We start from the raw sequence: 24,993 nt of genomic DNA, 5'->3' as shown, positions 1-24,993 counted from the left end.
TGTGACAAGAGGGAAGAAGGGGGTTGGGGTGGGTGTTAGTCAGTGCAGAGGTTTGGTGGAGAGGTGTAGACAGTTCCCTACTAGCATCAACGTTCTCAAAGAAGGTTAGAGAAATGCTGTCTCTTGGCAAAGTGGGCCTCCTGGAGACACTTAGGAGAGTTGCAGATGCCTTTGATGTGACCGCAGTAAGTTCGCAGAGGGCAAATTCACCTCCATGGGAAGATTTCCTCCAGCAACTCAGGAGCTCAGACCAGAAAGGTTGAAGGCAGGATTGGCCTTGGAGGATTTCCATTGCTAGGAGAGTACAGTGGAGGAAGAGAGGGAGCAAAGGTGTTTGCAGGAGAAAAGCACAAAGGCAGGCAGTGGAACTGGGGCTCAGAAGGGTTGTGTAACTTTCTCAAAGTCACACAGCCAGTAAATGGTTGGGAACCAGATTAGGGAAAGTAATGCACCTCTGATGTATGGTATTCAGGGATCTGGCAGGAAAGATGACATACCCCAGTTGAGTAATTTGAGGGGAGTGTAATAATTTGAGGAAGACAGAACACACAGGAACAGCACTGTGCCTGGGCCCCCTAGTAGGTGATGGGGACAGCCATGCCAGGACCCAGCGACAGCATGGCTGCGTGGAGAGGGCCTCCCTGTCACGTCCAGGAAGGGAAGCAGCCAGCCTCTGATGGTCCAGCCAAGAGGGAGCACGGGCATGAGGACCCCTGCCTCAGTTTCCCCACCATTCCCTGCCCCAGTGTTCCCTGGAGGACAAGGAAACCTCCAGACTCGGAGCAAGGTACGTTGAGGAATCAGCGCACAACCTTGACTTCTCCGGACACAGGTCACCGAACCAGTCAGGGCGTCCAACTTCTTTTCGCTGTAGGGTAAGAGCAATCACCGTCTGTGATTTGCAGAGCTCTTCCTGCAGCCGGCGCTTTACGTCATTGACCCGCCGCCTGTCAATCACCCCAGCGTCCTCGGGTGGGTCCCACCTAGGCTGGGCCAATACGCGCTCCAGTAGGCCCAGTGGGAGCGCAGCGCTGGGAAAGGCTTCCTACCTCTGGCGAAGCCCTCCAGCCACTCTTACTGGAAATTTCGAACCCCGCCTGCGCCTGGCCAAGCGGCTGCCTCAGGCCTGGGCAGGTGCCCGCCTCTGGCAGGTAGCTCCCCGCGCGCAGAGCGGCGCCCTCCATCCCAGGAGGAGATGGGGGTGCCGTGGCCGCCTAGACACCCGGAGACCTGGGAGGCCATGGAAGCTCCGGGGGGCACCGGGAGGCGCCGCAGCAGCCCAAGCGGAGGGGAAAGTCTCCTCCCCCGAGGGCGGGTTGACCTGCCGGCCGCAGCAGCCAGCGATCTTCTCTTCCCACCACTCGGCGGCTGTCAGAGCGCCCCCTGGCGAGCGGGCATCGGAGGCGCGGCCGCGACCGGGCTTTGAGCCTCCCGCCGCCCGGAGGAGGAGGAAGCAGGGGGCTTGCAGCTGCAAACCCGGTGGGAGGCCACCACGCTGCGGTGCGGGGGTGGGATGGGGGGGGCCGAGAAGGGGGAGGAAGGTCCGAGTTCCGGTGCCGGCCCCGCAGGGAGCAGCGGTGGGGCACCGACCCGGGAGGCTGTGGGTCACTAGGAGGAGCTGGCAGGGGGGCTGCGGAGGCCTCCCTTTCCGAGGCCAGGAGGAGAGAAACTTCAGGCGGAAGGTACCGCGGCGATCTGTTGGCTCAAGTCCCCTCTTTTACAGACGGGGAATTTTAGGGCCCGGGAATGACCTTCCTGGGTCACCTGGCGGGCCGTTGGCAGCAGGACCTTGGGAAAGAGGACAAGGGACTGCCCCCAAAACCCCGTACTTCTGCGGCCGGGTTAGAACCCTCAGAGGCCCCAGGTGAGCCTCCCCCCCCCCCCAATTAGGTAATCCCAAAGAAACCAACCAAAATAAAACATGAACCTTACTAGGTTGCTCAAATTGAAGTTGTTCCTTTCCAGGTTTTCCGAATGCAAATATTTTGCATAATTTGACCAAGGGTTAAACCTTTCTCCAGTTGTGAGCGGCGGCGCTTTGCTGCTGGCCTGGATCGGGCGTGGGGGATCCCCAGCACTGCTGAACAGTATTTAAGGACAGGAGCTCAAACTGGGTTCACGGTCAGCTTTGCCACCAGCTCTGAGCAGGGGTGAGACTCGGGTTCCGCATCTGCAGAATGGGAGCATGGAATAGCTGGCGTTGGCCCAGGGCAGAGCCTCTGGCGGCAGCCAGGCATGGGGGTTTTGGGGCGCATTCCGAGCCCAGTGGACCAACCAGCCAAGTGGACGAAAGGGTCAAAGCGGCGGGTCACAGCCCAAGCGCTGCTCAAGCCGCGGATGACCCGCCGACCTCCGGCGGCTGGGGGCACCAAGAATTCCCGCTTTGTTCTGGTGGGGATTGAATGCGCGCCGGGTGGACGCGGGCGGCCACTTGGCTCTGGGGTGCTCAGCTCTGCGGAACACTCCGGGCAATTTCCGATGCCCACGTTTTTGCTTCCACTCCCTCCTTTCACCGCCGGAAAAGAGCCCTAAATATATCCGGCGGCTTGGATCTGTAATCCTTTACTTTTCTTTTACACTGGGCTTCTCTAGTCCACAGGACAGAGACCATTTTTATTAGGAGTATCAAAATCCTTAAAAAAAAAACAACCCCACTATGATTCCCACCCAACCAGGCCTGAAGTTTGTCACACCGGGGAGTTACAACTCGGCCAAACACAAATCATAAACCCCTATCACCCCCTCCCCCAAATCTTCAAAAATCTTCATAGCCCCCTCAACAATAGGAACTCATTAAAGACACACCCTTCGGAGACACTATTTCCTTCTTTCATTTCCAAAATAAAGGGGTCGGGCTAGTGCTCAGAAACGCATTCTCGAGTTTTCGAAGTTTAAGTAAGTTAATAATTAACTAATGAAATGTAAAATTGAGGGCGAATAAGTCACTTTTGCATAACAAATACAACATCCCAGCGGCAGGGGTAAAGAAAAGCTGGAAAGAAATACCCCCTGCGAACAGAAAAGACGCAGGAGAACCCTCTACCTAGATTATTGCCCCCTCAGCAGTTTTGTAGGAAAATGTCCTGGGCGCAAGGTAGTTGCAAAGGGGTGGCGCGGGGCATAGCCGGGGCGCGTCGGTCCCACGGTGGCCTCTGGGTTGTCTGAACCCTCTCGGGTCATCGCTGTCTCCCACTGGCACTTTTTCGAAGCAGAGGTGCGCGCTATAAGGGCAGGCTGGCTTTTGCAGTGTGCTCCAGACAGAGGGGAATTGGCCTCGGGGTAGGGCTGCGGGGCCTCGGGACACTTGGGGACATTTACTGAGAAGCGAAGGCTAGTCTCGGACAGCGGGCAGAAGGGCAAGGGCTCCGGTCGGTTCGTGCAGCGTTGCGCGGACAGGGAAATGCAGCTCAGGGGGCGACACTCAGCCCCGGGGGCCCCGCTGGGGTCGGAATCGGAAGGAACATTGTGTCCCGGAAAGGCGCGAAGCCGGGCGTTGGAGGCCCCCTGGCCCCGCCGGAGCGGGGTTGCGGGCGCAGAAAACTTTCTGAGCGCTCCCGGAATGAACTTGAGCATCCCGAGCTTCTGAACTGCGAAGGCCTGGGCAACAGTGCGGCGGCAAGAGGCACCCCTCGCCGGCGCTTCCGCCGGGAGGGTTTACAGCTCGGCTGAAGCTTGGCTTCCCCGCCACCAAGGTCCTTTTGCAGAAACCTGGGGGAGAGCAACTAACACTGGATTTTGACTTAAATAAGTGCAACTCAGCGATCAGTCTGCTGCAAGTTGCCTTTGACTTTAAAAGAAAAATCGGTGGGAAAGAAACACCTGATCATTAGTGTAACAGGTCAGCAAACCTAACTGGCTCCTAGATGAAGGCGAATGCAGTGCTGGCTTTAATATGTATTTAGGGAAAGGGGAGGCGAGAACATTGTCTTAAGCCTGACGTCCCCAACAAACATATCCGGACAGAACTTGCTACACGTGACTTTCACACTCCCTTTCCACCACGAAGCTTCCTACCAGACTCTCACTTAATTTCTTCCTTCGCTCCTCTGACCTTTCCCGGCGGTTTGGGAAGGTAAGGGAAGATTTTTCCCCAGGACAGTTTACACCGGTCTCGGTTAACCCGCAGCCCGAAAAAGATCATCCCGACAAAGAAGAAGAAAGAAAAACTTAAAAAAAAAAAAAAAAGTTGAAAGCCATTTACAGACTTTCCACTTAAACTTTCTAAACCGGTGCCTGTCCCGGAAGCCCCCAGCCCCTCAGAGTCCCTGGCGTGGGATGGTCGGATCAAGGGGCTGCAGGCGTCTCTGGCCTTGATTCTCGCTCTTCCATCCCCCTTCCTTCCCAGTGCACAACACACACATACACACACACACACATCACAAGCCCGCCAGCGAAACATCTGGATCTGGGCTCGAGTCCCCGACACAAGGGCAACTACACGGCAAGACTGGCTCCTGGGGAGCCAGCGCAGATATGCGCGCGGGAGCGCGAGCGCACCACAGCACCACTCAGCGGGATCAGACCTCTCCCAGCGCTCTGTCAATCGAGCATCCTTCCGACCATCTGCTCCTGTCACCAGCCCCTGGCTCCGCCCCCACCGAGTCCGCCCCGTAGCCCGCAGCCAATAGCAACCTCCGACCTCTCTCCACCGCCCCAAACCCTTTCCACACCCCCACGTTCCGGGAGCCGGTTGGCTGCTGAACGCTCAGCGGAGCGACCGTAGTCACAGGGCGTTCCGGGTTCCTGATAGGCGGAGCGGCCCGTCACTCCGGAAGGCCGGGCCCGCCCACCCCACCTCGGTCTCTGGCTCTCTTCCTGCGCAGTTCTTCGCAGCCTCCGCGGGGAAGTGCCGGGGCTGCTCCCCGGGCTCAGTGGGCAGGCCGGCGAGAAGGCAGCCCCGGAGAGCGGCCGCGCGGTGTACGCGGTCCGGAGTGAGCAGGGAGCGGGGGTGCGGCGTTCTCTTGCTGGAGCAGGAGCAGCCCCTCCGCCAGCAGTTGCCGCCACCCCGACTTTCGTTCCAGTTGAGGCTCCTCCCGGGCAACATGTCAAAAGCCGCCACCGCTACAGCTGCCGCCGCCACCTGGGGAAGAGTAGCAGCAGCGGCGGCGGCGGCGGCGGCGGCAGCGGGCGTGCGGGGGCAATAAACCGAACCCCGCGGGCGTCCTGCGGGCCAGGGAACCCTCTCCGCGCTCACAGCTCCGGCGGGCCCCGCGCCATGTGCTGAACCATGTCCCTCGCCGCGCCCCCGGGCTGCGCATGGGGCAGCGCCTGAGCGGCGGCCGATCCTGCCTCGATGTCCCCGGCCGGCTCCTGCCGCAGCCGCCGCCGTCCCCGCCACCGGTGAGGAGGAAGCTCGCGCTGCTCTTCGCCATGCTCTGCATCTGGCTCTACATGTTTTTGTACTCGTGCGCCGGCTCCTGCGCCGCCGCGCCGGGGCTGCTGCTGCTGGGCTCGGGGTCCCGCGCCGCCCACGCCCCGCCAGCCCTGGCCCCAGGTCCCGATGGGACTGCCCCCAAGCTGCCGTTCCAGGCGGTGCCGGCCACCCCGCCGGTTGCGGGCAAGGAGCCGGCCGAGGGCGCCGGGAGCCAGGAGGAGCAGAGTCCCGAGACGCCAGACTCCCCTAGCTCCATCTCCAGCTTCTTTAGTGGATCCGGGAGTAAGCAGCTGCCGCAGGCCATCATCATTGGCGTGAAGAAGGGCGGCACGCGGGCGCTGCTCGAGTTCCTGCGCGTGCACCCCGATGTGCGCGCCGTGGGCGCCGAGCCCCACTTCTTCGACCGCAGCTACGACAAGGGCCTCGCCTGGTACCGGTGAGTTTCCCTACCGCGGCCGGGGCTAAGGGCCGGGGCGGCAGAAGAGGGAGACGTGGCATGTGCTGGGGAAGTGACAGGGGGACAGCCGCCGACCACCGGGCGCGGGGAGGGGCAGACAGGAATAACGCACGGCGCCCGGAATCCCGCCCCAGCGTGGTACGGGGTGCGCGCGGCTCCGCTCTCTCCACAACGCGTAGAAACTTCTCGAGGAGCTCTGGCGGCCCCGTGGCCCACGGTGCCCTTAGAATTAGTCAAAGAAGGGGGCTAGCCACTGGGATGGCGCTCAGGGGAGCGCGCAGCCCTCTCACTGTGGCCGTTTCGCAAACGAATCGATCCAGTGTGGCTTGTATTTAATGTTTCCTCTCAGAGCCCCGGGACGTTCTGCTCCCAGTCGGTCACAGTCTCCACCCTAGACCAACTTCTGCAGCAGCTTCTGCTCCCCAGATGGGGATGGGGGTGGGAGAGACGGCGTCTGTAAACTTTTTTCCTACAGTCCTCCTCCTTGCTGGAACCCGAAAAGGGTTAGACCCGCCTGGCTGGCGGGCAGCTTGGGCTCGGGAGGGTGAGCTGGGCGGGTGGCCCTGCGCCGCCTCCGCCTGGCCCACGGGCGGACGGGCTGACCCGCGGGCGGCGCGGAGCGTGGAGCGGTGCTGGTCCCTGTCGGGCAAAGGCGTGCACTGCAGCCGGCGGGAGCGGCGCGCAGCTTTGAAGGCTCCAGGGCGCCCCGGGCTCAGCTCGCTGGTTTCCTCCTCCTGGGCCTGGGTGCCGGGAGAGCGCAGGTAGGGACCCCGTGTCCGCGGGCCCGGTACACGTCGGGGCCCTTGGAATGTAAGGGGCTCATTGGTTGGGAAATGTGCGTTGCTCCGGGATCGGGGCTTCCGGGAGCTCCGGGTTTGGGGTTCCAAAAGGACAGCGGCCCTCAGGGTCATTCATAATCACGACCTCTGCCCAACGCTTTCCAAAGCTACCGACATTTGGGGTGAGCTTCTGGGTTGACCGAGCTTCCGGTGGGGCCCGGATGGGCAAGGGGGTCCACACTCCGGCCTTCGGAAGCTTGGTCGCCTCCCAGGGGCCCCGGCCAACGGCCCCCACCCGTTCTCTATGGCCCTCAACCCCAACCCTCCCAAGTAGGACTCCATCAAGTCCCCCGGCAGGCACCTTCCAGGCTCGAGCTGCTCGGGACTTCGGGAAACAAAAGAGAAAAGTCGAACCGAACCCCATTCCCTGCTCCCATCCCCCTTTTTAGGCCCCGGGAGAGAGAAAAGGGGGCTGACCCAGCGGATTAAAATCGCTCTCTTTCCAGCCTCGTTCTCTCCCTCCCTTTTGTCCTTAATGTTTTTATTATTGTCAGGAGTTGCCTATGTTTCGAGGTTTAGTCAGCCGTGACAGTCACGCTTCCCACCGTTCTCGGGCCGTGGACACCGGCTGTTTAAGAATGGGGGCTCGGGAGTCCCGACGTCTGGATTCACATCCCGGCTCTGGCGGCTTGCTGGTGGCGCCGAGCATCAGTGCTCCTGTACGTGCAGTAGGGATCCTGTGGTTTCCACCCGGCGGGGAGGAGTGCGCCAGTGCGCTCGGGTGCCTGGCTGGCACGTGGGGGCCTCTCCGATTGTTACCCGGGCCACGGACGGCATTGCTGTTCTTCTCCCACCTCTTCCACCGGGATGAGGGTCCTGGGGGCCGGGGTGGCAGGCTATAAGGCGCTCCCTTCCAGGGGGAATCCACCAGAGGCCAGAGGCAGCCCGGGCTGTTCGTAGATGAGAAAACTAGGGGTCGGTTTGGGAGGAACTGGCAGGGGAGAGCGCTGGATCCGTCAAGTCGGGCGGTCGTAGAAGCACCTGGGGCAGGCTATGGAAATCCCCACAGGAAGATTCACGACGGCTCTTAGGCGGCCGCGCTACACCTGCTAAGTTCCTGTTGATTGACTCAAAACTGCTGAAGAAAGAAAGAAGCCGCCCTGGAAAGCCTCGCCGCGCGCCTGCAGCGGGGAGCGCAGCCGGGGAGCTTCGGGCGGGACTAGGCGCCCGCGGACTGCCCTGCGAGCCGCGGCGCCCGGCTGCTGCACTTCGGGGAGGCGGGAGGCTCGTGGTCTTCCCTAGTCAACCCCCCACCCCCACCCAGGCGGAGGGGCCGTACGGAAGGGGCGAGGAGGCCTAGGGCCGGCGGCGCTCACCCCGCGGACCGGGTGACGGGCGGGGCAAACCGGACACCCAGCAGCTCGCCCCCACGCGCCGCGATCCCGGGCTATCCCAACGGCGCCCGGCGGGACCGCAGGCTTAGCGGATGTTTTTCAGGGAGAGGGAAAAAAGTCTTCCAAAATGCCATCTGCTTACTTAATTTTTTAATTGATTTAGAGTATTCTGGATGTCTGGGCCAATGTGTGGACTCAGTTATTTTGAAGGCAGCCGTTTTAACTTTGAGCAGACCCCACCGGGAAGGGATACGCCTGTCCCAGAACGCTTTTCCGAAAATCCCGTGCCCTGGGGAGCAGCGCTCGCCCTGGCTGGAGCTCTCTGGGCTCAGCCCAAGCCCTGCTGCTCGCGGGGAGGTGTGCGCTCCATTGTAGCTCCCGCTGCGTCCGCACAGTCAGGCCGCATACTGGAGCAGAGTATAAATAATAATTAACCGGCGAGCGTTGCAGTTCGGAAACGTGGTTAAAACAAGTCCTCAGAACCAGAGCAGAGGAGAGAGGGGAGACATTTTGGAGGCATTTAGACATTCGGGAGGCATTAAGAAACTATGGGCACGGATGGCTGAATCCGATAGGCAGGCTGACAGTCTGCAGGAGAAAAGGGCTTGGCTATGTCTGAGCAAGTCGTTAAGGGGTTTAATCCGTGGGTACACGGTCCTGTTAAGTGGTCTCACCCGTAAACCCAGGGCCTGGGCATATTTGCATCAAGTCTTAGAGCTTGTTAGTAGCTCTTTCCACTTGGCATCAGGAGACACGATCGGCCGGAATCAGAGAGGGGATTGGGGTGGGATCGGAGCCTCCCGGCGTGGAGACAGGGAGCTGACCTTGCCTCCCGCCAGGAATCACACGCTTTTCGGCTGCCTTACCTGCTACAAAAATCTGAGGTGCTAATGGGTGTGTTTCATCTGCTGGGGACCCGACTTTGTTTAGTCTGGGATTAAGACGCGTGTGGGTTTTGTTTTTTTGTTGTTGTTTTTTGTTTTTTTTTTTCCCGGTTTATTATCCAGCTCGCTTTTTCTTTCTCTGATCAGGCCTCCCAAACTTAACAGGTGTTTAAAGGACCCCACGGAGTAGCCCTTCCCTTTCTGTGTCATGGTTGTGAAGGTGTTGGAAAAGTAGGGAGCACTGGTTCAGGAAACCCTTACATAGGCCAGGCCTGGAGAAAGCACCCACCCCTTACATTTAGGCTCTGAATATGGGTTTAACCTTTGAATTTAAAATGAAATATGTACTTTTCTTTAATCAGTTTCTCTTCTTGATTTGGCTTAAGTATAGTAGATTTTCATGAATTTTAATGACCCCAGTTTGGGAATTAAGTTAGCTAAATATTGTGTGATTTTTTTTTTTTTTTTTAAATATAAAGAAATGTGCCTTAGGACAGTGGCAGAACTCCTTCCCCCACCTTGACTCCTCTTTCCATTTTTGGCTGTACAAAATAAGCTGACACTTCAATGCTGTGGCCACATTAAAAAAAAAAGTGTAGTGTGTGGGTGGTTTAATGATGTTGATAGCTAACACTTACTGAATGTTTTCCCTATGTGCCAGGCACTGTTTCAAGTTTTACAGGATTAGCAAATTTAATCCTCATTACAGTCCTGTAAAGTAGGTACTTTTACAGGCAAAGACACACAGGCACAGAGAGGTTAAGCAACTGGCCCAAGGACTCACAGCCTGAAAGTGGCAAGGCTGATACATAGTTACCCAGGTTGTCCTGGTCCACAGGTCACGCTGTGCTGTGCTGTCTCGCTTAAAGTGACCCAAGCATGATGCTGGTCACATCTGAGGAGTTGAAAATGGGGTTTGGTTTGAAGGAGTTAGCGTTTTCTGTTTTCACCTCCCGTGACCTTGGTCTGGATTGCTCATTTTGTCAATTTTAAGAGTATCCACTCCAGAAGAGGCCAGCTACTCCATCCAAAGGTGACTGATAACTAGAGTAAGGGTAATGACATCACTACAGAAGTTTAATTTCTCTGCTGCATTGGACAGTTGGAGTCCATGGAGTCATTAAAATGACAAAAATATCACTCAAATATAAAGACAGAAAACATAGGGAGTGTCCCTACTGAGAGCCGATTTATTCTTTTCCATTTGCCTTTTTTAAGGCTGGGGAGGTATGTGGAGAGGACATAGGGTTAACTAAGATGTTACAGAACTTCTTGGAATGAATTTATTCATTAAAAAAAAAAAAAATACAGTGCCCCAAATCAACACTGAAAACGTGTACTCATTAACCAGAAGATAGTTGTAACTAACACTTGGAGCAGATTTCTTTAGAAGTAGATTCTAAAACCCAGTCATTTAAGAAATCTCTCTTGAAAGCCAGTAGCTGGAAGTAGTAACTTTTCCTGCATTTTCAATTTAACAAATGCTGAGAAAACTAATGTCTCCCGTGTTTTCCCTCTGCTGGTTCTGAAAACCTGGTGGCAAGGACTGCTTCTGTCTTCACCGAGGGAAATTTAAGATCCGATCTGATTGGAGATAATCCTTTTTGAAGTAATTTGCACTTTCTCAGTCCTGGAGTTTAAACCAAATATGCAACTCACTTCAATCTGTTGGGTGAAGATCAAAAAATTTGCATTTATATGCAACAATTTGAAATACAAACCATCATGTTACAAAGCTGTCAAGATTTATTAGCAAGACAGTGTAGCATGTGTTGAACTCTGGTTTTAATTAGGCACCTAAATTAGACCATAAAATGGTTGATTAATTTTTTACAAGTTGAGGGGAAAATATAACATAAATTAACCTAATCATAAGTGTTTTCCCAGATGTTCTGAGTTAATAAAATAGTCAATATCTAATAGCAACCTATTTGTTTTAGATAAATACAATGCTTAAATATATAAAATAAATTACCCTTAGCTTTCAAGTGATACAGCATTAATGAACCGGTCTCTAAAAAAAATTAGCCTATGTCTTAAAAAATATTTGTCGACGTAAGATACTAGAATTAGGAATTAAATGTTGACTAAACTAGATTTTGCCTTTTTAAAGGAGCCATGAGTATTAAAAACTTATTATTTAATATAGACTAATACTTATAAAGACATTATCCCAGCTAAAGTTGGACTGTTTGCGGCTTTTTTAAGTGCTCTGTCACAGCCATTTTTCTAGTTTGGTGTTTTGTTTTTGTTTGAAGAAAACCTTTTTAAGATCTAGAAAAATCAGTATGTCACAAAACTTCATTCCAAGTACGTATGCTGGTTTACCTTTTTGTTAAAACATGTTGTAGGCTTTTAAGGTTTTCTGATTGCAGAAATTGACCCTTTTAATTGCTTTCATTATTTAGAATTAAAAGCGTACCAGGAATTTTTAAAAAATCAACAACAACACAACCCCACCAGCCAGCTAGTGTTACGAATCAGGGTACTGGCATTTATTTCAAGCTCAGAACTGAAATACGTGACCAAGATTGCTTGCTGACTGCTCTGTCAGGAGTTTCTCAATACTTTATGTCCTCACTCTATGAACATGGAAATTAAGTTGATTGACAGAAACACAAAATGTCTACTCCAAAGGCAGAACATAATGAGCATTTCTTTTGCTGTGAATAGAGTTAGTTTCCAAATAGGGCGCTACCTCTCTCATTTAACAGTGGGTGATTTCAGACACTAAGGGAAATTTCAGTCCTAGGCTGTTGGGATAGTCAGGAATCCCAGTAAAATGAATTCCCCAAGTATGTGGCGTATTTTCAAGGGTAATGAATACAATATGCTGCCTACCTCAAATGAAAACATTTACCATGACCGAAAAGAAATGAGATACTGATATCTTTGAAAGCTACTTGTAAGTAGAGCATGAAGCTTTTTCTAATACTTAAAACATTACCTTGTTAGAAATCCCCTTTTGCTCTCAAACTACCAAACTAAAACTAACACCAAATAAAACTTACGTTAGCGTAGATGGGTATTTTTTCTCCCCTGAATTTAGACTTGGGAGCAAGGACTAGGCTGATTACATGATAATAAATAATTTTCATTGCGGCCAAGAGGCATGTGTTAAGATACTGCTAATGCCAATAAAATCCCCCATTAATTTTCTTTTCGCATAGGTAGGTTATTAATTTCCTTCATATCTGTATCTTAAATTCCTTAAATAGGTATTTTTGCGACTTGAAACATATTAAAAATAGTGTAAGTTACTGAGTCATTCAAAACATTTTACCTCATTGCATCATGGGTGAAACGTGTCAATAGCAACGCTGTGGTTCACAGACTTTGCTCGCCTCCCCAAAAGAGCTGGTTTTAAAAACTGTGACTGTGGATCTGTTTAGAGAGGGACTACCAGAGAGGAATTTGTTTTCTACTCCCATTGTAAAAGTACGTATATATATATTAAAAAAAAGTATGTATGTACATTCATATGTTCACTGTGACTTTAAGTTGATACATTTGTTCTGGAACAGATAAGCTCTTGGGATAAAATACTTCTCTTCTAAATATAGCAAATATGTTAAAAGAAAACTCTGCTTTAACTTCCAGTCGGTTGTATTTCAGCCCAAGCTAGGCTATTTCTTGCCAAAGGATCAGTACTTTTGAACACTTTGAACACTTTTGACTGGGGGGCTTAGAATTCAGAATCCCCCCCCCCCCGTCTCCCCCAAATCTCTGTCCCACGGTCCTCAGTATGGTTACACTTGCGCAGAAGCCTGTACAATGCTGAAAGATGGTTCTGGGCAGTGTGAAGCTTGGGGCAACAAATGGGAGAATGGGGGGAAGACAAGTGAGAAGCAGCAGATTTCCAAAGCACGCGCTTGACTGAATGGCTGAGAGGCAGGAGGGAAGGGTCTGGTGGTGACAGAAGCGTCCAACATGTCCCCACACAGGCCCCCGGCGCGGCCACGTGTCCGTCCCCTTCGGGGAGCCGGAGGAGCGCTCGCCTGGACCTGGCGCCCCGGAAGGTGGCCGAGCGCGCGGCCAGTGGCCGAGAAAATGGCTCCGCGGTTGGGATCAGTCAGCACGGTCCCTGCGTCGCGTGGGATCACTACATCTGGTCCAGGACCGCTGAGCCCCGGAGACAGATGGCGGGGCTTCCCGGGGCGGGGGCGGAGCCGGCGGCCGGGCGGGGGCTGCCCTTCCGCCCCCGGGTCGCCGCCTGAAGCCACGTGACCAGCTCGAGCGCCCGGCTCCGGCCTCACCTGTTGGCAAGTCCCGCCTGTCTAGGCGGCTTGCGCCCGCGGGGGGCGGTCCGGGGACCCGGCCCCGCGCTGATTAGTCAGATTGGTTTCTAGGAGACCAATGGCGTTCCGCCCGCGCGACGGCCCCGCCCAGAAGGGGCTGGCGGAGCCGGGGCGGGCAGGCTCTCGCCTCAGCCGGGTAACCCTCGGGTGGAGTTAAGCTGGTGCTGCCGGGAGTGGTGCCGGCCGACGGGTTTACTCTCCTCCTTTCTTTTCTCTTCTTTGAAACCTGCACAATTCCCCCCTGCCTTCTGCAGGGGTGGTGTGTCTGCTCGAAATGTTTGCCTCCGCCGGGTAGAGTTTTGGGGCAGGGTCGGCCTCGCCCTCCCTGAATCCCCGGCTATTGGGGTGCGGGCCGGAATGAATGAGTTCTTGGAGTCCGGCAAGGAAACCCTCTTTAGGAGGGAGGGGGACGTGGCTCGCGAGGAGGAGAATCCGTAGAGTCCGTTTTCAGCAAGCACGTGTTTTCTCTTTCATTCTTCCCCGCCCCTCACCCTTTTCTCTCTGGGGGGAGGCCCTCAGCTCCTGGGTTCACCGCTTCTGTGACGCCTGCCTGGGATGCCAGTCAGCGGATTCAGTGGACACTCCAAACTAGCTTTAGTTCCAGGAATAGGGTCCGTTAAGTGTCAGGATGAAGACAAAAAGTGGAAACGGCCTCGGGTAGGGAGGAGAGGAAGGAAAAGGAAACGACAGATCAGACAGATGACTCTCATACCCCTTTCTGATTGCTGGGCTGAGACCAGGTGGCTCGCCATCCCCACTCCCACCTCCCCCAACACTTTCGCCGCCGCTCCCCACGTGCCCCTTGAGGCCTCACACTCCCAGGTCGCCCTCCTTTCAGCAGCACCCTCCACCTCGTCCCCTCAGTCCAGCAGCTGCCCCCTACCCACAGGGAGTTGGAATGGCTCCTCTTGGGCAGCCCCGGAGCGCCCTTCTGCTCCCCTATCCTGCAGGTGGGCACTTACAAGCCTTCTTTAGTGCAGTGGAAAATGAAATGACAGCCGTTTTACATTGTGCACTGGGATGTCTGTTATGGGTGCGGATGAGACCCCTTTTGGGGGGGGGGGGTTGCAAAGGTCCAGGTGATGACCTGTATTAAAAAAGGTAGGAAGTCACATAGGACAGTGCTCTTGGCTGCCGGAAAGCTGGAAGAAATGCAGGATTTGGGTCTTCTGTCCGTTGAACTAATCTCCCTGGGGAGAAGACACACTAAGGCAATTAGAGAACAGTCTTGCAGCCCCAGACCACTCCTGGTGCCTTCCCCCAGCTGAAAGCCCTCTCCCTCCCCCTGCTCGCTTTCTAAGGTTGGAAGCTAGTCCTGGCTCAGCTCAGCCATTCCTCGGGCTGTGCTGTTCCTGGGGTCCCTGGTGCCCTCCAGGCTGATTGTTACAGAGTCTCCAGACACTTAGCATATGCTTGGGCTGCCAGTTAACGCAGATACACAAAGAAGTAAACATCCTGTTCCCAGGCTGAGCTTTTATCAAAGCCCCAAGTGGGTGCGTGGGTGTGTGGGGGAGGGGTGGGCACAGAGAGTACGTTTCGGGAGCTGATCACTACTTTGTTACTGACTTGAAATACTCAAACGGAGCAAGTGAAGGGTGATCATTTTAAGTCTTTCTGCAGTCAGTGAATAATGAATATGCTCTTACAAATCATGCTGACCTGTTTTCTTCACTCCCCTAATAAGGATTTACTGAGCACTTACTTTTAAGAAAAATATAGAGACTTTATATTTTAAAAAGTTTTAGGATCACCGCAAAATGGAGCAGAAAGAGAGTTCCCGTTTGCCATGTCCTCCCACATGCCCAGTCTTCCCCCCCACCCCAACGGCGACGAGAACGGTCAATTTGTTACCGCTGATGAACCCAGGTAACCCGGCATCCTCCTCCAAAGTCTGTAGCTTACACAGGGACTTAGACGGTTTGCAACATTGCTTTTGATGTTGCACGTTTTGAGTTTTGACAAAGGTATAACGACCTGCGTCTGTCTTTGTAATGTCCTACGGAATAATACCACTGCCCTAAAAAATACCCTGCTTGAGCACTTTTTTTTTTAAATCAGGTGCTATGCTGGGCAGCAGCTGAAGTACTCAGGAAGTATAAGAGACACAAACTTGGCCACGAGAGGCCTGTGTTAGTCCGTGAACTAAAAAAAAAAAAAAAAAATCCACAGGCTCAAAGACTTTGTAGAGCAATCGAAGCACCAATTTGAAAAAAAAAAAAATCACGAGTCCAATTCTAAAAACCCTTTGAAGGAAGGAAGATAGCACAGGAAGCTTGTGATAAAATGGTGCAAATTAAGAAATGTGATTTTGTATTTTATGTTCCAGGAGCTCTCTGAAGAGAGATAAGGAGAGGGAATGTCAGTTACTATGTGATGCAATAGGAAAGAAAAAAAAAGCTCAGCCTTAGTGAGTGAGAGCCTGTTGTGTGCTGGGAGTGATGCTTCCTGTGTGATTTCCCCCACATTGTGGAGGAGGAAAGGGAAGCTTTCAGAGATTGCCTAAGGTCATACAGCTGGATCTGTAGGTGGCTCAGCCCCTTGAACCCACAGCCTCCCAGGGGCCCTGCAAACGCCACATCTTGGAGCTCCCATGCACGGCTGAAATCCGACCTGGTGTTCCTTCTGGACCAGGGCAAGCAGTCTCTTTCATTATTTCTTCCCCCTGCCCCAAGCCTCAGACTTCTCCACATAAAGCTGTGCCCAGGGTTACGTTTTTCCTTCTCTTTCTGTCCCCATGCCTACTTTTCCTTCTGCTGCTCACAGCCACTGCTCAGCCTCGTCTCGGCTGGAAGGACCTCTGTGTTGATGGGTGGCCCTCTGTAGGTTTGTCATGGGTGCACCCGGCATCTCTTTTCACCCCCTTCCTAGCCCCCCCAGCCCCCAGCTCGGACTCCAGAGGTGAGATCTGTGTGTTAGATGCTGCTTTTCGGACCCCAGCCTCCTTCAGTTTCTTCATTTACCAACCTGTTCTCCTTCACCTGTTCCTCGAAGCTGCCCACAGCCCTCCCACCCCCCACCATACTGCCCCCATTCTGTTCCCAGGATCACCCCAAAACTCTCCTTCTCTCTGGACTTTTGCTTCCCCTCTGCATTCTCTGACACCCTAACCGTCATTGTCCCGGTCAGTGGAGACATCCTGCTTTGTCCTGTCCCCAGCAACCATGCAGGAGAAGGTCTCCCCATAGAGCAGACTTGGCCCACGCTGAGTTTATGCCCTTGTCCAAGAACTTGGCTCCTACCCTGCGGCTCGTTAGCTGTTGGGGTCGCCTCCGCTTACCTGTGCCAAGACCCACTGTGCACACGGGAACTCTGGACGGCATCTTCCTTCAAGCACCCATTCACAGAACTCCTTCCACACAGGTGGAAACTCCAGAGAGATCGTGGCACTTGTAGGATTACCCTTTGCTTCAGTATTCCTTCTCAACCTGGCCTGATTTTGTACTTCAAGACTTCCCTCCAGCACTTGTGAGAAGTGGTGCGTTCCTTCTTTCGTGCGTTCTTTGAAGAAGATCCCCGGCACCGTATTATTTTTTCTATAAATCTGGCTTTTTTCATTGCTGTTGTTCAGATTCTGATTTCACGTACCCATAAGAAAGTGTAGGAAGCAGAAGCGTGTGGCCTGATGTACGCTCGTAAAGTCAACATCCCGGAGTAACTGCAGTTTAAGAATTCCAGAAGCCACTGTCGTGCTCCCTTCTGGTCCCTGTCCCGAGGATAATGACCGTCCTCTTACGTTTCACCACTCCTCAGACTAGTTTTGCCTGTTGTTGAACTTAATATAAATAAAATCTCGGAGTGAATACTTGCAAAAAAAAAAAAAAACCTGTAAATTCATTGCCGATATTGATGGATTCAGAAGTTTCACAACCAAATCCAGATTTTCTGCTTTTAGGATCTGACGGTCCTCGTGGTAACAGGTGGCTTAGAGCTAGAAAGAAGCTGCATCTGTGAATGGGGGCATATTCTCTTCCATTTGACACAGTCCCCACCGCTCCTTATTGTCTCCCACTTGGCCAGCTTCACTCATTTGTTACCTGCCTGGTTCTGGGCCATGTCAGTGCCAGACAGAGTGGGAGCTGCAGGCTGTCCCCTTCCCTGGCTCCTCCCCGTCTTTTTCAGGTATGTATTATTTCAGGATTAAATTTCCTCCATCTAGTTCATCATGGGCATTCTTAGATTTTGGCATCAGCTTTTCCCTACTTGACTTGGTTTTCATTGTACCCCGCTATAAAAATTTTGGGAGAGGCTGCACCGTGCTCTGCCCACTGGGACCCTTTGAAATCAGCATCATGATCCTAAAGTCCGTTTGAATGACATGCTTCTACTTAAGAAAACGTTTCTGGTCCTTTAACTGTCTCTTCCATGTGCCCTGCCTCTCCCCGCCCCCCTCCCCCAGTTGGGGTCTCATCCTTTTGCTATCAAACTTTGTGACCCACATGTACAATGGAGATGAGCCCATCCGTGTTTGCTAACTGGTGTGGGACCATGTTTTCCCAGTCTGTTGTGGGCCGATGTGTTGTCCTACTTTGTGTGATGAGCACACAGCTCATACCTTGTGCAATAGTCACACTGGTCTATAGCCCATTGCGAGTTCACCGATCCGACTGTGGGTGTTGCGGCAATGCAGATGACTTACAACAGCTTTAAATGCTTGCTCTTGGGTTGTATGTTTATTTTGAGGACAGTTTGTAGGTCGCTTGCTGACCACACTTGGAGAAGTATTGTCTCAAGTGTCTTTAGTGAACAGAAAGTTCTAGAAAGATCAATAGGTGATGTGTTGGGAAAATGATTTTGTGTTAGCATATTAAAGGCCCCGAGAAAACCGACAACAACAACAAAACCCAGGACAGAACAAAAATCCGATTCAGGTTCTCACACCTGGTATTTCCCCTTGAGTACAGAATCCTGTTTTCGTTCAATATTGACTGATCACCCGTGGCACGGTGTTCGTCCTGATGCCACTTTGGGGTACGTTAGTAGAGCAGGGCTCCAGGGTTTCTCAAGTTTTGGAGTTGGCCGTCTCCCTGACCCTGTGCTCTGTCTCTCCATCTTTAGCCTTTGCAACAAACAAGCTGCTCCTCATGGCAAGGTAGACTCCCTCCTTCTCCCACTTGTGAAGTTGTCTCATACCTAATGCACGGGCATCCCCCTAACCCTGCTTTCCCTCGGGGTGACTGGGTGATTGTGGAGAAGAAGTAAAGAGAAAGGGGGCTCGTGGGGAATTGGGGACCTGGGCAGAAAGGCGCTGAAGCTGAGGCCTGGGGAATCCGACTTGCTTCTGAGGATTTCAAGTCGGGTCTTGTTGCTGGCTTCCTTAGAAGGCTTCCCCTGGCTGGTGTTCCCCCAGCAGCCTAATTGCTGGTTCAGAGTTCTTCCAAGAAGCTCCTGTCTGCTTTCAAAGGTAAGCGCTCTGTCTCTGTGGCACTTGATGGTGCTGGAGAAAGGGCGAAGCCTTCCTCCAACCTGCCTGGCTCTGTGCAGTCCTTCTGTTCTGTGTTTATCATCCCACAGAAAGGATCTCTCCCCCCACACAGGTCTCCAGCGGATACAACGTTCACTGCTTCAGATCAACATTGGCAGCCTTGAGCTGCAAAAGAAACCAATTGCTTCCCCCCCTTTTTAAAAAATCTCCCCCCCCTTTTTCTTTTCTTAAACATCCATTTTCCCTTTTGTTGTCTGGGGCCAAGGGGAAACACTTAGAAGTGTTCTTTAGACACACAGCGCCGGAAACGAAGGAAACTTTCAGATTAGGTGTCTCTGGGAATGGAGGCAAGTGGAACCTTTTTACAGTGAGACGGGGGGATTAATTTACCTGTTTGTACAAAACTTAAGTTACAAGGGTATCTGGATTTCCCCTCCAAGCACTCTAAACTTGCCAGAATGATCTTACTATCTTCTGATACACTTAGCATCGACTCCTCGTGTTGGGTGAAATTCTAACACCTGTTTGAACGGCTCCCTCACCTCTGCCCTGAGCTCTTGCTTACAGGGGCGATGCTTGGCAAGGAGCTTTTCACATGGTCTGGAAGCAGGCGATTTCACACCAGAGTGGGGTCCCCTGTTGCATGTACCTGATCAGCTTTTCACGCTTATCTCACTTCCCTTCCTATAAAGTTACGTCTCTTTTAACGAGATATTTAATACCCATCTTATTCTCGTTCTGTAGGGCCTTCTGAAAATCAGGCAGTAAAGGCAGAGCAGACTTACTGCTAAGTCACGGCCAGGGCATCTCGACGTGTCTGTCTAGCATGGCTGCTGGGATGTCGTGTCTGCCACTCATTCGTTCGTGATTTGATTTTATGCACCGGACAGATTTTGATCACGGGAAATGGGTTGAGCAGTCTAAAAGCATTTGGGGAAAAGAAGGTGTTAAGCTGTTGTCAGGAGCCTTATAATCTTGGTGAGCTGAGAGAAGGGGACCCGAAGAGAGGCCACCACTGAGCTGGGCTTTGAAGCATGGATAGGAGTTTTCTGACCCATCGTCTCAGAAAGCAGATTAAAAGCGTTCAGGGCAGAATAGCACTGTGGGAAAGGCCGAGAGAGGATTGGTAAAGCATTGGTGGACCAGATGTGTTGGGGCCTGGGAGAGGAGGCTGGCTCGGAAGTTTAATGTTCATTGTCCTCTAGCAGGTCGAGAGAGAACCTTGTCTGGTTCCTGGCTGCAGGCTTTCCCAAAGTGATGGGAGTCCCCTCTCATCACCCACTGGGGAGGTTTGGGAGCCATCAGTGGTACCTGGGGGGCTTAGTTAAGTGTCTGCCTTCAGCTCAGGTCATGATCTCAGGATCCTGCCCTACATTGGGCTCCCTGCTCAGCCGGGAGTCTGCTTCTCTGCACCTCCCCATGCTTCTGCTTTCTTGCACTTTTGTCTCAAATAGATAAATAAAATCTTAAAAAAAAAAAAAAAAGGTGACTGTAGTTATCCATCAGGTGTGGCTTAAGGATTGCATTTCCCTTGGGGGGCAGAAGAGGAGGCACAGGAGAGCCCAGGTGGGGCGGGGGCAGGAGCGGGGAGTGCTCCTGGTTAGGGGGCTGCCTGCATGAGGGCAAGGGGCCCTGGACCCCAGGCCTTTCCGCTCCTCCCCTTCCCCCCGTTTCCCTCATGTGCGGTTATTCTTAGCGTTGTGTTTGCCTCCCGGCCCAGCTGGAAACACCAGGACAGAAGGAACCGCGGCTTTTATGTGCTCTGTAAGAAGGGCATTGGCCCCGGGGAGCACGCGTGCCAGCTTCCCTAGGACTCGGGCTTTTGTTCATTTTGAGGTCTTTGATCAAAAGAGCCACCTCATCTTCCCCAGATGGTGTCTTTCGGGGATGTCAGTTGCGGGGGCGGGGAGGGGACAGGCACGTCCCCTACAGGTGTCTGTCATCTGTGCTTGCTCAGTCTCCAGACCTGGCACGGGAGTGCGGGGTGTGCACCCAGCAGCAGCAGACAGCAGCAGACAGCAGAGGCCCGGCTACGGGGAAAGGTGTTCCCTGAGCGATTGCACTGTTGGGGTCCAGTGGTGGGCGTAGGTCCTGAACGGCGGCCCCCCCTCATGGTCCACATGTGAGCGCCATAAAGAAGTGCCCCGCTGCTGGGCGCTTGTCAGTTACATCGTGATGGGGATTCAGTGCTGGTTCACATTGATCCTAAAATCCTGTGGCTTCTCTGTGCTCAGTGGAGTGTATCCAGGGGAGCCCATGTTCACATACCACAAAGGATCGTGTCCACTGGATACCAGCAACAGACAGGGAGTTGGGGAGGATTTCACTTAGTTCTGGGTGTCCCGGTAATGGGAACGCCCTGCTGGTGTTGCTTTGGTTCCTTATGGCTGCATCGGGTTTATTAATGTATGGACCATCTTTTTCGTGCCAGATTCTGGGGCTGCCAAGATCCATTCATTTCACAGATACGTTTTGCCTGTGTATCGTGTCCACAGTCCCCGATCCTGTCCTCGTGTGGTTTATATTCTACCAAGGGGATGGCGCAGTAAACGAAGAACAAGGAAACTAACAAGAGAAGGCTGCCACTGATAAGAGCCGTGAAGAAAAATCAGAACAGAGCAGAGCATCATCAGACGGCTAGTGGGGAGGAAAGATCTACATTAGGCAGGAGGCCTTTTTTGAGAGGTGACGTGGAGTAGAGGCCTGAATGAAGAGAAGGGATATCCGAGGGCCCAGGGGATGGGAGCGTGCCCCCAGAGAAGGCATTGTGACCACAGTGAGGAGATCAAAGGAAGTGGGAGGAGAGGACGGAGGAGAAACTCTTTATGTTCTTAATGTATTCTTAGCGTGAAAGGATGCCAGTGGGGGCTCTGTGAATGGAGGGATCTGACCTACTTTTTAGAAAAACCCTGACCACTTAGTGGAGACTGGCCATAGAGCATTGAGGGGGGAAGGCAGGGGTGGAGATGGCCCAGTAGGCCTTGAAATACGCAGAAAGAGAGGAATGGTTAAGGCTGAAAAATATTGCAAGGGAAGACCTGTTCTGGGTGGCAGGAGGGCCTCCACTGGGAAGGTAGGCTTCCAAAAGGAGGGGACACCCTAGTAAGGTTTTGATGGATGAATAGGAGTTCGTGTGCCCACCCGGTGGGGACGGGGGACTTCTTGGCAAAAGGAATAAATGTGAAAAGGCAAGGAGGTCTACCTGAAAAGGTGTGGTCGATGCAGGGAAGGATGAGCAGAGGAGAAATGTAAACAAGTTAGGACAGCAGCAGGAGGGTCAAGGTCTTTGGTAAGTGAGCCTTTTTCAGCTCTTGTCTTTAAAGTGAAATTAGCACAGCGTATCTATTATACCTATGTTATCCCGCCCTCTCTCTCTCTCTCTCTCAGGTATTTCAGCTAGAAAGGGGGATTTACAAGATGCCCTTGAGTGGCCTTAACAGGAATTGCTTTTGCTAGTGATGAGGAAAGATGCCACGGGGGTGGGGGGAAGGGAAGCAAGTGCTGGAGATCCTCTCAGGATGTGTTCGAGACCCGTGTCCTCTAAGCTGCTTGCTTTTCGCTTGTCTGGATGGAGCCTTTCATTAGGGTAAAGCCTAAAGCCATGTAATTAGGAATTCCACTGCTCAGCTCTTAGGACCTACAACAGAACGGCTCCACGGACGCTCAGCCCCAGCTTTTTTAGAAGCTGAGCAGGGCCAGGCTGCTCGAGTTGCCAAGATGCCAGACCCCGTAATTAAGAGGTGGCTTTGCAGGCACACACCTGTTCTGAATGTGCAATTAGGCCCTGTCGCCCTTCTTACTAGAGCTTGTACCTACTTCTGCACCCACCACTCGCAGGGGCTGCGGGGGTGTCTGTATGGGTTTATGTCTCCTGTGCCCCCTAACTCTCTCCATACCCACAGCCACCTTTCCTTTCTTCCTTTCTCATCCTGTACTCTCTTTTTTCTGCTTCTTTGTTTGGTTTTTGTTTTTCCTGGATACCAGATTTCTGATCATTTCCTCCCAAGCCACCTCTTCAGTAATTTTACCCAGAGCCACCCGGGTTTACTGCGCCTTTATCTGCAAACCAAAGTAAGAAAGTCTTGCAGCTTTTGGTGTTGGTGGTTTCTCTTAGGGTTCAGGAAGGAAATGGCGAAGAAGAAGGGGACCAGCTCGTAGGCCCGGGTGGAGGAGGGTGGTGCTTGGGGGGAAAGCCTTTGGTGGCGGGGTTTTTCAACCCAGGATCGTTCAGCAGATACTTTGCAATCTGCATTCCTGGTGGGTAGCCAGGGTAATTTAATTTCCAGCTGAGAGGCTACTCCCCGTATGATGGTAATCTCAGATAGTTAATGAGCTAGAAGAAGAGGCAGCCTACGGAATTGATTCTTGGGGGCTCAGCTCAGTGGCTTTGTGGTACTAATTCATCAGCCTGTTTGTTTCTGGACTGGAGAGGCTCATTCTCTTGGCATACTCCTTGGCATAGTTTCAGGTATCCTCACTTCCGAAGGATGGCTTCGGCTGTGACTTCTGGTTTTCTGGACATTTAGGGCCATCTCGCTTTTTCCTTTTCACACCTGCCTTATTGAAAGGGGAGAAGGCGATTGGGGAGGAGAACCTCGGGTCAGCCCCTCTGTCTAGGACACCTGTAAAGCCCGCCGAGAAGAATTCTCATTCTTCCTTCTCTCCAGCCCCGGGTGTCCAGCCTTGTGGGTGCAAAGCCTGGAGCAGTGATGTCGTGGAGTATCGGTCCTAGCATTCGGGGCGAGCGCTTTCCTCCTGCAGAACACGGACCCCGCTGGAAAACAAAGGGCTCAAGGGTGTGGTGGGAACAGTGACAGAGGAATTAGGGCCATGCTTGGTGGGAAGCTAATCTGATTATTTTCGTGTGTGTGATCATTTGTTTCAGAAGGGTTGAGTGAGAAGTGAACTCAGAGAAAAGCATAAGGCGGGAGTGCGGGGAACTGGTAAGAGGTTTAGCTCCCAGTTTTCAAATTAATCTATCTACACACACACATATTTATTTAGTTTATGTTTATTTCATTATAATTTATAGCCCTTATCATTCCAGAAATTAATTCGAAACCAGCCATTCTGGGACTCCTGGGTGATACAGTTGGTTAAGTATCTGACTGTTGGCTTCAGCTCAGGTCATGATCTCAGGGTGGTGAGATCAAGCCCTGAGTCGGGCTCTGTGCTCAGTGGGGAATCTGCTTGGGTTTCTTTCCCCCTCTCTCTCTGCCCCACCCCACCCCGTGCTCACTCTAGTTCTCACTCTCTCAAATAAATAAGCAAATCTTAAAAAAAAAAAACAAAACCAAAAACAAGCAACCTTTTTTATTTCTTATTATCAGAAAGGGAGGGAAGGGAAGGTGGGAATCTCTTTAGGAAGGGAGTGGGGTGATAGGAGGTGCGTCAGGTGGGTCCCATGCTGGATGCTGTAATTTGAGCCTTTTGATCTTGAAGGTTCTTAGAAATGTCGAGAACTGGGATGGACAGGAGATTCAGAGCGGAACATCCTGAAGTCAAAGTCCTTGCTTTGCCATTGTCTGGTGTTTGATTGTGGGCAACCTTGTTTCACCGCCCCCAGCCCTCGCCCTGCCTATTTCAAAAATGGAGCCCACGTCCTCTGAGAAGGATGGTGGGGAGCACCACCAAGATCGTGGATGTCCAGTCCCTTCTCGTGAATAAAGTCCTGGGCGGGTCCCAGAATTGACCTCCTAACGGGCAACGACAAGAACGAACCATCATCTGATCAAAGGAAGCCCGTTTCTTCTTTACAGGGGCAGAATTCTTTTTCTGTGCCGTGAACTCTGGGTCTTCTAGCATCAGGGTCTTTGTGGCTTTCCAAGGCCATGTGTAGACCCATTATGTCATGTTGATGCTTACTAAGATAACAGTGTGGTGTCCCATTTGTAGGCAAAACCTTAGGGGATGAGGGAAGCTCACGGGGCTGAAGTGTGATGCTGGCCCATTACGTGGATGGAGGATGCGTGTCCCCTGGGCTCTGGGCACTGATGACCTAACAACGCACCATCCCAGTCCGATTCTGGTGGTGAAGTCTGGCTAATGGCTGACACGTGGCTGTTGGGCTGTGTCAGGCTCTTCCGTGGGCCCCCTGGGGTCTGTGAGCCCCGAAGCCGAGTCCCAAGGTCCGTGTCCCCGTCCTGGATGTGTGTTTGTAGCCCCAGAGGGCCCATCCCTTTTCTTGGGTTCTCTGTGGAGCCACGTTTGGCAGTGAGCAAAGGTCCTCACCATTTCTGTTCTGTTCGAAATAAGAGGTGGATGGTCTGCCTTGAGAGGAAGAGGGTTGCAGGAAAGGGAGTCCTTCCTCGATCAGATACCCTGTTTGTCTCCTAAAGAATGGCTGACACGTGGCTGTTGGGCTGTGTCAGGCTCTTCCGTGGGC

The 24,993-nt window shown here is 52.8% G+C and overlaps 1 protein-coding gene across 1 annotated transcript in view; it reads left to right on the top strand.

Moving 5' to 3' along the window:
- Window positions 1–5,233: 5,233 nt before the first annotated feature.
- The window catches only part of LOC111158817 (heparan sulfate glucosamine 3-O-sulfotransferase 3B1), a 35,778-nt gene continuing 16,018 nt past the window's right edge, over window positions 5,234–24,993 (top strand). Inside the window, exon 1 of the mRNA XM_022521087.1 lies at window positions 5,234–5,810. Within this exon, the coding sequence (XP_022376795.1) occupies window positions 5,257–5,810 (554 nt within the window). The 5' untranslated portion in view covers window positions 5,234–5,256. The remainder of the gene's footprint in view (window positions 5,811–24,993) is intronic.

The sequence above is a fragment of the Enhydra lutris genome, unplaced genomic scaffold (assembly GCF_002288905.1).
Source record: "Enhydra lutris kenyoni isolate GAN:26980312 unplaced genomic scaffold, ASM228890v2 scaffoldscaffold63, whole genome shotgun sequence".
Classification (NCBI taxonomy): domain Eukaryota; kingdom Metazoa; phylum Chordata; class Mammalia; order Carnivora; family Mustelidae; genus Enhydra; species Enhydra lutris.
Note: the sequence above shows the minus strand (reverse complement) of the source record. Positions and strands in the feature narration are given on the sequence as shown.